This window comes from Elephantulus edwardii, unplaced genomic scaffold (assembly GCF_000299155.1).
Source record: "Elephantulus edwardii isolate Elephantulus edwardi_28Jun2011 unplaced genomic scaffold, EleEdw1.0 scaffold00459, whole genome shotgun sequence".
Classification (NCBI taxonomy): domain Eukaryota; kingdom Metazoa; phylum Chordata; class Mammalia; order Macroscelidea; family Macroscelididae; genus Elephantulus; species Elephantulus edwardii.
The window spans coordinates 625,850-638,987 of record NW_006400209.1 but is presented as its reverse complement, the minus strand read 5'-3'; the positions used below and the strand labels follow the sequence as shown (position 1 = coordinate 638,987).

General features: G+C 38.3%; 1 protein-coding gene across 1 annotated transcript in view; it reads left to right on the top strand.

Annotated features, from left to right (window-relative positions):
• LOC102869867 (anthrax toxin receptor 1-like) overlaps positions 1-12,464 on the top strand; it is a gene marked incomplete at its 5' end in the record, with an annotated part of 184,536 nt that extends 172,072 nt beyond the window's left edge. Inside the window, one exon of the mRNA XM_006902831.1 lies at positions 12,204-12,464. Within this exon, the coding sequence (XP_006902893.1) occupies positions 12,204-12,464 (261 nt within the window). The remainder of the gene's footprint in view (positions 1-12,203) is intronic.
• Positions 12,465-13,138: the final 674 nt, after the last annotated feature.

Genomic DNA, 13,138 nt, shown 5'->3' with positions numbered 1-13,138 from the left:
CTCCACCCTACCAAGCATGATGTCCCTCTCCAAGGACCTGTCCCTCCTTACAACATGTCCAAAGTATGTCAGATGAAGCTTATTTATTAATAACTATACTCAAACAAATATGAAAACCTAAAGGAAATGGACAAATACTTAGAAATTCACAACCTACCTAAACTGACACAAACTGAAATTGAACACCTGAACAGACCCATTCATTACAAAAGAAGAAATTGAAAAGGTAATAAAACACCTTCCAACCAAAAAAAAAGTCCTGGACCAGTTGGTTTTACAAGTGAATTTTATCAAACATTCAGAGAAGAATTGGCACCAATTCTACATAAAATATTCCAGAAAATAGAAAAATATTAAATTCTGCCAGACATATTCTATGAAGAAAACATATCCTTGATACCAAGGCTAGGTAAAGATACCACCAAAGTAGAAAACTAACAGGCCAGTATCTCTCATGAACATAAATGCAAAAATCCTGACTAAAATCCTGGCCAAAAGAACCCAAAAAATATTAAAAAAATAATAATTCACCATAACCAAGTGGGATTCCATAACATGTATGCAAGTATAGTTCAACATAAGAAAAACAACTAATATAATTCATCACATTAACAAAGCAAAAAAAAAGAACCACATGAGCCTATCAGTTGATGCAGAAAAGGCCTTTTCCAAAATCCAACACCCTTTCCCAATTAAAACACTCAACATAATAACATTGGAAGGGAATTTTCTCAACATAGTAAAGAGTATATGTGCAAACCCAGGAACCAACATTGTTCTGACTGAAGAAATATTAAAGGTATTCCCTTTGAGAACAGGAATTAGGCAAGAATGCCCACAATCATCTCTCCTATTCAATATTGTACTGGAAGACTTCACGCTAGCAATAAGACAAGAGAAGGAAGTACGAGGTCTCCAAATTGGCAAAAAAGAGGTAAAATTATCTCTATGCAGATGATATGATAGTATCCTGAGAAAACCCTAAAGACTCAGCAAGAAAACTACTGGACTTAGTTGACAAATTCAGCAAAGTGGCAGGATACAAGACAAACATGCAAAAATCAGTTGGATTTCTCTATAGTGACAAAGAGAATACAGAACGGGAGCTAATACAATACCCTTCACAATAGCTAATCACAAGATTAAATACTTGAGAGTAAATCTAACCAGAAGCACAAAGGATCTATTCAAAGAAACTTACAAAATATTACTACAAGAAACAAAAATAGACCTGGAGAATTGGAAGAATATACCTTGCTCATGGAAAGGAAGGTTCAATATTGTGAAAATGGCAATCCTACCAAAGGCAATCTACATATTCAATGCATTCCCAATGCAAATACCAATTCTGTTCTTTGATGAGATGGAAAAGGCAATCTCCAGTTTCATTTGGAGTGGAAAGAGGCCCCAAATAAGCAAAGCACTCCTTAAAAATGTCTCTTTACTATATTGCCATGGTGGTCAAGATAGCATGCTACTGGTACAATGACAGACACATAGATCAGTGGAATAGAACTGATAATTCAGAAATCAGCCATCTACCTATGGTCAACTGATTTTTGGCAAGGAGATGAAATCAGTTAAGTTGGCAAACAACAGCCTTTTTAATAAAAGGTGCTGGCAAAATTGGAAAACTATCTGAGAAAACTCAAGCAAGATCCACACCTCGCTCCATATTAAAAAAAAAAAGTTCAAAGTGGATCAAAGACCTAGGAATAAGACCAAGGCCTATAAACTTCACTAAAGAAAAGGTTGGAAGAACTCTAGAAGTCCTAACATTAAAAGTCCACAACATAAAAAGTCTTCCAGTCATCCTAAGGGGAGCTCTGGTGGCCTACTGGCAAGGAGCTGCAACTACAATCCCAGAGGCACTCGGTTCAAATCCACCAGATGCTCTGCCGGGGAAGGAGGGACAATCTCCTCCTGTACCAGTCAGATCTGATTTGACGGTACACTCACACAAAATATATAATTTTTAAAAAAAAAGAAAAAGAAGTCTTCCAGTCATCCTAAAAAACCTACAACTAGGAGAGGATAAAATAGATGAATGGGAAATTAAAAGAATCAAATCCCAATGCACATCCAAAAACTTCTCCAACAGGGTAAAAAGGGAAGCTACAGACTGGAAAAAATATTTGGTAATGACATGTCAATTAAGAGATTTATATCTAGAATTTATAGAATACAAGATAAAAGTAAACAACCCAGTTAAAAAATGGGCACAGGATATGAACAGACACTTCAGCAAAGAAGACATTCAGATGGCCAACAAACACATGAAGAAATGCTCAAAATGAGATATCATCTCACCCCAGTAAAACTAGCAAAATTCTACAAAGCAGCAAACAAAAAATGCTAGCAAGGTTGTGGAGAAACTGGAACCTGTATTCACTGTTGGTGGGAGTGTAAAAAAATGGTGCAACCACTATGGAAGGCATTATGGCACTTTCTCGAAAAATTGGAAATAGAAATACTATTTGACCCAGCACTACTGGGAATATACCCTAAAGAAACCATAACTGCCACCCAAGCAGATATATGCACACGCATGCTTGTTGCTGCTTTGTTCACATTAGCGAAGAGTTGGAAACAACTCATGTGCCTATCAACAAATGAAAGGATAGAGAAGCTGTGATATAGTCATACAATGGAATACTATGCTGCATTGAAAAACAAGGAACCCTGGAGGATGTTATGTTGACTGAAATATCTCAGTCACACAAGGACAAAATCTGCATAATGTTAATGCCACTGTTTGTAAGTAGGACTGACATCTGTGTTGGTGGGGCGGGCACTAAGAAAAGATAAATAAGGTATACTGCATTGAAACAGATGAGGGGGAGGACTGTTTAAAAGGAATATATGATTAGGTATTATTGTTATGACAAGAGTCCAAAAGGAAGACTGCATAGTGGAGTGGACTGGGGAAGGGGTAATGTATAACAATGAAAGAGTGTTTGTTTGTTTGTTTGTTTGTTTGCTTGCTTGCTTGCTTGCTTGTTTGCTTGCTTGTTTGCTTGCTTGTTTGCTTGTTTGCTTGTTTTCAAAGAGAAAATCAAACTGGGTAGGATGAGCGGGCAGGGAGGAAAGTTTGCAACAATGAATGAATGGAAATCCAAAGTCTCTTTAAACTTTCATTAACATTAATAAGAAAGAAAACAGAGCCACAACTCAAACAGATCTATTTTTAAAAAATATATATATATTTTATACTGGTTTACTTACAAAGTACATACACATTGTTTTTCATAACAGTTTCCCTTTCCTTTAACCACTCCTCCCTCCACCCATCAAATTATGCCACCCTGTGATAACCACCCCCCAATTCCTCACCCCTCTGCTCCCCTCTCCCCACCATAGATCCTCATACAGATTCTACAGTCATGACCTTATACAGTAGTTGTCTTTATGGGACTGAGTTAGTTCACGTAGCATAATTATCTCCAGTTCCTCCCAAGTTAGGTAGTAATTTACAAAATTATTGCTCTTATGTGTTACATAGTATTCCATTTTATGAATGTACCAGGCCCTCCTCTATGATGTGTATTGATTCAGTGACTGGGGTAATCGGGATGGGTGTATCAGTGACAGTGCGATTGGCACAGGACGGAGCAGAGTTTAGGACTATTGAAACAGGGTCGCTATAAGTCACAAGCAGCAACAACCATTTGTCAGTCCATTCAGTTGTGGTTGGACATTTGGGTTGTTTTCATGTTCTTACTATGTTGAAAACACTGCTGTGAACATTGGTGCACAAGTCTGTTTCTGCCTTTAATTTTCTCAGGATATATTCTTTTCTAAATTTTATTTTATTAATTTTCATGAACATTTACAGATATTTTGGATTTCCATTCATTCATTCATTCATTGTTGCACTTTTTTCCCTGCCCACCCCTCCCCTGCAGTACACTCTTCTCTTTGAAAAGTAAAAATTTTTCATTGGTATACAGTCCTCCCCTCCCCCCCCCGGTCAAGTGCAATCCACTATGCAACCTTAATTCTGGACTCTTGTAATAACCATAATTCCCTATCGCTTTTAAACTGTTCTCTAAGCAGTGAAATAGCTGGGTTGTATGGAATAGCTTTTTTTGAGGAAACACCAAACTCCCTTCCAGAGCAGATGTACCATTTTATAATCCCACTAAAAGTGTATGAGAGTTCCTACCGTGCCACATCCTCTCCAACATTTATTACTTGCTGCCTTGCTAAAATTTGCCACTGCTACTTGGGTAAGATGATGTATCATGGTTTTGATTTGCATCTCTTTTATTGTCAGAAGGCTGAGGGCTAGGTTGCATGGGCTCAGACCCAGGGAAGACACTGTGAGGACCTGGCTACCTTCTCCAATGGGCATCTGTTGGCAGGCAGCCGTGACTCAGACCCAGGATTTTTGTTTTCTTGATACTGGGATGGGGTGTGTATTGAAGACTGTAGTCTCTGATTTTCTACAGCAAGTGTTTCAATTCGTCCTCATTTCCATCAGTCAAAGTTGTACTATCTACATGATGCAGGTTGTTGATGTGTCTTTCTCCAGTCCTGAGGTCATATTCATTTATTGAGTTCATTTTATTGAATTATTTTTGCTCAGAATGTAGATTGAATAGGTATGGAGAAAAGATGCAATTTTAATACAACCTTTCATGATCTTAAACCATGTTCTTTTCTGACACTAGTTCTTGGTCTACGTATAGATTTCATGTGAGCACAAGTAAGTGTTCTGGAATACTCATTAATATCATTCATAATTGTTATGACCCACATAATCAAACTCCTTTTCATAGTCAATAAAACCCAAGTAAACATCTTTCTGATATTTTCTGCTTTCAGCCAAGATCCATTTGACAATAGCAAAAAAAAAAAATAATAATTCATAGCATTTTCTGAATTCAGCTTCTTCTTCTGCCAGTTCCCAATTGATGTACTATTACAGTATTTTTTAAAATAATCTTCAGCAAGATTTTGCTTGCATATGGTATTAATCATTTCCACATTCTGTTGTCACCTTTTTTTGGAATGAGAACAAATAAACCAATAACTATCTTCTAAATTTCTTGGTATAAGCTAATTAGCACATGTAGGGATTCAACAGGTTGTTTAAACATCTCAACTGATATTTCATCAATTTCTGGGGACTTCTTTTTTGGCAATTCTTTCAGTGTATATAAATTTCTTCTTTATTTACTATTGGTGTTTAAGTATATACCACTTCTTAAAATTATTCAGGTCCACCAGTTCTTTTTTAATACAATGACTCTTCTATCTATTTTCTTTTGATTCTTTCATTATTCAAGATTTTACCTATAGAATCTTTCAGTATTATAAGTCAAGGCTTGAATTTGTTCTTCAATTTTTTCATTTTGAAAAATACTGAGCATCTTCTTCCCTTTCCTCCAGGTCTTTCAAAATTTCTTTATAATATTTGCTTTTTGTCTTCTAAAACTGCCTCTTAAAATCATTTGTTCATCTCTCTTACTTCAGGATTACTTCCCTTTCTACTGCAACTTTATGAGTCTCTTTTGACATTCGTTTTAGTCTTTTCCTTCTGTACAATAACATTTTGCTCTTTTTATGGAGGATTTCCTGATATAATCCCATATTTGGTTCGTCTTTGGTCACTGGTGTTCAATGCATCAAACCTATTACTGAGGTTTTTCAATTTAGTTGGTATAGACTCAAGGCCATATTTTAGTTATTGTAGGCTTGTTTCCATCTTCCTTAGCTTCAATTTAAACTTGCCCATGAGTAATTGATGTAATTGTCTATTCCACAGTCAGCCCCTGATGTTGACTACTTCTTCATTGACTTTTTCGTGGATGTAGCCACTTTGATTCATATGTAGTTCATCAGGTGAGGTCCATTCATCAGGTGAATTCACCGTTTGTCTTTTTTAAAAGATATTTTCTATTAATTAAGCTTTCCTTGTACACAATCCTATCATGTGATCTCCAGCCTAATTTCTCTCACTAAGGCTCTATTTTCCAAGTACCGTTCCATCTTCATCTCCATCTTTCTCATTCTAGTCACCAGTTGTTATTAATGCATCTTGATTGCATGTTCGGTCAATTCCAGAAGTTAGTAAAGTTCCCAAATTTCTTCATCTTTAGCCTTTCTGGTTAGTGCATATTCAGTGGATGTGGATGTGCTTGGATCGTATTCTATCACTCACAGCATTGTACTTCATGGTATATCTTGAGATGATCTTTTTCACTATAAATGCAACGTTATTCCTCTACCATTTGTCATTTCTGGCATAATAGATCACATGGTTATTTGACGTAAAGTAACAAATATTGGTTTATCTCAACTCACTAATTCCTAGGGTGTTGATCTGTATGTATCTCATTTCATTTTCCACAACTTCCAATTTTCCTAGATTCACACTTTGAACATTCAATGTTTCAATTATTAATGTATATTTGCAGTTAGTTCTTCTCATTTTCTGAGTGCCTTCCAAACTGGTGGGCTCACCTGCCAGCACTGTATTGAACAATAGTCCTCTCTTATTCACAAGGTCTGTTATTTCAGAAGTCATTTCAGAAGCCAGACCTGCTGCTTAGTCTGCCATAGGTGACCCTAATGGAATTTGCAATAGAGGTAACATAGCTTCCAACACCACAGCAACATACAAGTCACCATTGTACAGCAAACTGGCAGAAAAGTGCCATACCTTTAAGACCAAACTATAAAAATAAAGAACATACATATATTACAAAACAAACATACATGCTGTGGAAAAATGTAAGCTTTCTAGCCTGTGGCAGTATATCTTCCAGCCCAATAGAAGAATGGAATTGAAGTGCTCGGTCATGTTAGAGTTTCTGATCACCTAGGCCACTAGTGGTGATAAAAGTGTTGATAGAGGCCCCAACCTGTGAACTGGTCATAGGTAGCACCTCTTTTAGCATTGTGTGTCAAAGGTATGTCAAGAGGTGGAACAATGAAAGAGTATGCCATCTTGAACTGTTTGGATTTACTTTAAAGGCATTGAGAAATTTTGAGCTGGAGAGTGAATTTTTTAGGCTTTCTTTTTATTATGTACAGTCAAGTTGGAACCAACTCATAGCTGAACTTCCTTTGGGTTTTCAGTGGTAGAAGATCCTATCTATGGTAGAAGATTGTCGATCTTTCTCCTGAGGACTAAGTCATGGGTTGAAACTGTGGAATAATACTTCTGGACTGTCAACACAACTTTGGTTCTCATTTACTCTAGATCAGGTTGTCCTTTCAAAGTGAGACAAAGCTTGTGCAAAAACTCAGATTGTGGATCTTGGACGCATGCCTGTTTAAACTCATTAATTTGTAAATTTTTCCCTCCTCCACATGACTTATGTGAAAAGGGAAAGCATAGGTGGTTTAATCACCCTCGGTAGGAAGAAGTGTCAGTTGCACTAATAACATAAAGAGTTGTAGCTATAGAATGAAATAGTAAGAAAAATATGGTTAATTGTCCTTTGTGTAATGGTCTCAATTACTCATTCTCATAATAACCTGTTTCAAACACTATCGTATTTACTGAATTGTCTACAATAAACACTTTCTTAATTACCTAACATTTTAAATAATAAACTAATCTTCAACTCCTTGCTGTCTGGTTGAGAGTCTCTCATTGCTTCTTGGCAATTTCAGACTAGAAAGTTACAGATTGGCCAGATTTATGTTCTAAAAGTAGATCTACTTCCAAAAGGTTGAAGCCATTGAAAATCCTATGGAGCAGAAGACAGAAAAGAAGTGGGTTAATAGTGATGGAAATACCACCATAGTCAATTAAGGGTAAGGTTACAAAATCCAAATTACAATTGTCAACAAATGTTTTTCTGTATTATATTAAAAAAAAATGGGATTGCCATGAGTCAGATTATTCTTTTGATTTCCTGACTGATGCCTTTGAGTTGTGGTGCTAGATAGGAGTCTTGAACATACTGTGGACTGCCAGGAGAACAAACAGGTCTGTTGGAAAGGGTGAAACCAAATTTCTCCTTGGAGGCAAGGATTATGAAGCCTCATCTCACATACTTTGGGCATGTGGCCAGGAGGGACCATCCTTGGAGAAGGATATCATGTTTGGAAGGGTAGAGGAACAGTTCAGGAGAGGAAGACCCCAGATGAGATTAATGGACATAATAACTGGGGCAGTGGGATAAGATGTGTTGGAGTCAGTGAAACTTGCTCAGGACAGGCAAGCTTCAGATCTATTGTACATAGGGTCACTATGAGTTGCAGATGACTCAATTGCACATAACAACAACATTATGAGTCAGAAATGGCACCAATTTGGTTGTTTTGGTATATGTTCTGGGAAAATCCTTTGACAGTTGTGTGGAGGTTGAATTGTGGCCAAGTGCCACATTTTGTGATGTCATCTAGTGTTAGAGTTCTGCCAAGACTATTTGCATTTTCCATTTATATTCAGGGTAATACAGTGAGCAGAGAATGAGCTCCTAAAGCAAATAAAGCAAGATTTTTTTATTTTATACTGGTTTGCTTACAGAGTTTGTATGTATTGTTTTTCACTTTATCTTCATTCACACTGTGTGTCATACAATGATTCCCATTCATTATATTTTATAAAATTAATCAACACTGAAATGTGCCCACTGTTGACCTGTCTTTCCAAATCTCTGCCTTTTCATTTCTTTTACCCACTCCTTTCTCTAACCATCAAATTATGTGACCCTGTGGTTCCCCCTCCCTACCCATGCTCACCCCTCTGCCCCTTCCCTCCCCCTTGGATCCTCATACTCATTTTACAAGTTATCTTTCTACTTCTACAATAATAGTCTTATACAGTATTTGTCCTCATGGGACTGAGTTCACTTAGCATAATGCTCTCCAGTCCCTCCCCTGTTAGGTAGTGATTTTCAAGATCCTTGTTCCCACATGCTGTGTAGCATTCCATTGTATGAATGTACCATAATTTCTCAATCCATTCCATTGTGGTTGGATATTTTGGCTCTTTCCATGTTCTTGTGATGACGAATGTGTCTCAATTTTAATTTTCTCAAGGTATATTGCAAGTAGTGGAATAGCTGTGTTATATGGAATTTCTATGTTCAGCTTCTTGAGGAAACACCAAACTGTCTTCCAAAGCGGTTGTACCATTTTGCAATGCCATCAACAATGTATGAGAGTTCCTATCCCTCCACAACCTCTCCAACATTTATCACTTGCTGTCCTGTTAAACTTTACCACTGCTACTGGGGTAAGATGGAATCCCATTGTGGTTTTGATTTGTATCTCTCTTATTATCAGTGATTTTGAGCATTTCTTCATGTGTCTTTTTGCCATCCAAATGTCTTCCTCTATGAAAGGGCTTTAACTCATTTTGTAATTGGATTATCAGCCTTTTTCTTATGGAAGTCCTGTAGAATTCTGTAAACTTTTATTTTGAGACCGTTGTCGGAGATAATATTGCCAGTTCCCGCCCCCCGCCCCCAGTCAGTAGGTCTTCTTTTCACTCTGTTGGAAAAAGTTTTTGGTGCACACAGGGATTTAATCTTTCAAAGACCCATTCATTCATTTTTATCTTCTGGTTGTGTATTTCTGGCTGTATTTGTCAGCCTTTTTATACCATGAGGTAGGCCTTCTAAGCTTGGTCCTACTTTGTCTCTTATGATCTTTATGATTTTGGACTTTATCCCTAGGTCTCTGATCCACCTTGAGTAAGTACATTTCTGTAAATTATGAGGGTTATGCATCCTGCTTAAGCTTTCTGCAGGTCCAGTTTTGGCAGCACTATTTGTTGAAAAGGTTGTCATTTCCTCATTTGAGACGTTTTGTTTCTTTGTCAAATATCAGTTGGCCGTAGATAGATGGATTAATGTCTGGGTTTTGTTTCTGTTGCTTTGGTTTGTGTGCCTGTTCTGGCTCCAGGTTTGAAGAACTTAATTTGTAGGCTCCTATGAAGACGTAATTGGTTCTTACTTTAAGTGGCCCTGTGGGTCTGTTTACTCTTAGTCTGCACCTTTTCTTGGGAAGATAATTTGTGTAAATGAGCTTTGTGTGCAAAGCACTGTGGAAGATCCTTTAAATATACACATTATAGGAGTTAAGTAGTCACAAGCTGTCAGAAGATACAGCTAAAAGACCTATTCTAGCTCAAGACACACTGCTCTGTTTCCCCCAGGCACTTGTTTTATTATAGATTCCAATTTAAATGTAGAGGCCACAGCCTGCAGCTCACACAGAAAGGACTAGCTAGGAGTCAGAAAACCTGATACTACCTCCAACTTGCCTTTCTACCCTGAATGAGATCATTCCTGTATCTGAGCCTGTTTTCCTGTCTACAAGATCAAAGTAGACTCAACTTCACCCGTCAACACATATAAGCTGCTCTTCCTCAGAAACAGAGTTAATCTTCATCTGCAAAGGAAATGAATGTCTTGAGCCTCATGATCTGACTTAGCATGTTTAGGAACAAAAAGAAGAGTTCATAGTACAGTAAATCCTAATTCTGAGCTGTCCATTAATGGAATTTATCACAGATGGTAATCATCAGAATGTTAACATCTTGAAGGAAAGAGGTTTTTTTGGTCAAGAATCACAAACTTTAACAAAGGATTAGATTTCTAAAACTATAAAAAAGAGAACTTCATGGGCAACTTGGAAATTTATAGCACTTTGTTACAAAATCAATGTTATATATGAAACCTAACTGAATTTGATCTCAGAACTCTGAACTGTGCAATGAGATGGTGGTGATTTTTATTTTCGGTCAGTAGACCCCCAATAAGAGCTTAGGAAGTTTAAATTCTGCTTTAACCTCATGAAGTTCAAATCCAGATAGAACAGGATACTGGCATTTAAATATCGCACTGAGATTCCTAAACCTATTGCAGTTCCATTAATCTTGCAACTCCTTGTCAAGACTCTTTTTTTATTAATGCTGTCTGTCTTACAAATGGATTTTCAGATCATTGTTGATATTGTCAAAGGATCAACAATTTCCAAGATATTTCAATTTTATTTTGACTGACATTTCTCCCTACTATGGAGGACACCTGTGAGATTCTGAACTGCAAAAAAGCTGAATACAAAAGATATTTGGACTATAGTATCCAGGTCTCAATGTGTAGTAACCTGTAACTAGAGAAATCAGGAAGGGAGTAAAGGATTCATGGAGGCTGACGTCATCAGGGAGGAATGTGTTTAGGAAAAGGGATTTGATTTATAACATGTAGCATGAGTGGGACCAATACCATAAGCTACCTTGATCCTAACATGCATTCTGCCTGTACTGGGATTCTCAAGTAACAAACATAATTCCTTCTTCCTGGGAGCTCTGGTAGACTTGTGGCATAGAGTTACACTACCTATCCAAAGGTACATGGTTTGAATCTGCCAGTTGTTTCCCAGGGAAAAGATGAGCAATCTCCTCCTATGTGATTTACAATGTCTGAAACGCTGCCAATCTGAAGGCATGCAGTTCGAATCTGCCCTGTGGAAGAAATGGAAAATTTCCTCCCATGAGATATGCTGCCTCAGAAAACTCACTAGAAGGTCTGTTATGAGTTGGTTCCAACTCAGTGGCACACAACAAAAACAGTTCCCTCTTCCAGAGGCTTGGTGGTACGGTGACATGCTCATTACTAACTGAAAGGTTCTAATCCACCAACTCCTAGGGAGAAAGATGAGTAATCTCTCAAACATTTCCTAAATCAGACTCAAATTCAGTAGGGTTAGTCTCCCTTTGTCTTAGAGATTATTGGCCTGAAACACTATAGCCTCATCCCCTGCATTCCCCAAAGGGAAATCAAGGCATCCTTGGATTCAAGTTGCTCACCACAGGCTGAACACATTTCTAGAAAATGAAACCATAAACTACCCAATACCAGGACTGTGAGCAGACAGTTACCCCAAAGTAGATTCTGACCCCATGCATCCCAGTAGTGTGGCCTGGCCCTTTCTCACCTGGATAATTTCTATAGACTTCTATATTGCTCTCCGAGAGAAAAATGAAACATCCTAGGCATAAGAAGTTTGAAGGGAGACTGGGCTTTAGGTAGCTGACGCTCAGTCCAGGCAAGGGGTACTCATTTGCTGTCAGGATATTGTAGCCCAGTATGTCACTATTGTAAGTGCAGCTGTTTTACATATGGTTCCTCCCAGCTGCCCAGCGCACTCTCCACCTGCCCTGGTGGATTTTAAGGCATAACAAGCATCCATTCACATTTCCTTCTCTCATTTTTTTTTTTCTCCCCCTGCAGGGGCGCTGCATCAACTTCACCAGAGTCAAGAACAATCCGCCTGCCAAGTACCCGCTCAACAATGCCTACCACACCACTTCACCACCGCCTGCCCCCGTATATACTCCCCCAGCGCCTGTTCCTCATTGTCCTCCTCCCCCGCCCAATGCTCCCACCCCTCCAATCCCATCCCCACCTTCCAACCTCCCGCCTCCCCCTCAAGCCCCACCCCCCAACAGAGCACCTCCTCCTTCCAGACCTCCTCCCAGGCCTTCTGTTTAAAGTCCGAAGTTCTTGTTCTGATTGCTGTCAGAAACTTGGAGGAGGAGGCTCCTCTGTGGAGTTAGATCAAGTATTTCCAGTTAGAGGAGACTTCCACTTTGAAAATGAGTAGGAGAAAAGCCCACTGACATTCACATACTTCAAAAATCAGTGTGCAATGCCAATACACCAGAGATTGTGATCTGCTGGAAGAAATAAAAGATTGTAACTTCCTGGAAAGAAATGAGGCAACTACAGTCACATTTATAGCCTTCACCTCTAGAAGAAGGTTCCATGAACAGTGAAACTGCTAATATGCTCCAATGGTTGTATCTCACAGAGACCAGTAAGAGATCTTTTATGTGAGGCTAAAACATCAAAAGTTGGAAAAGAAATAGTATTGCTGGGTTTCTGCATGCTGGCTTCCTTCCTCCATCCCATCTTCATCTCTTGACCCTGGGTCCTTGACAAGGAAACCAAAAGGTCCCCACCCCTGTGGCATCCATAAAAGCAGAAACCTTCCACCTAGTGGTACCCAGTGGGACAGTATGTTCATCATCAGACAAATATATAATCAAAAGAATGCTCTGTTGGAATTAGAGCATGAGTAAAACAAACAAAAAAAAATGTGCATATCTTCCTTTCAAATCCTCTCAGTTTCTAAATAAGGAAGAAAGCAAGTGTTTACTAGTGGG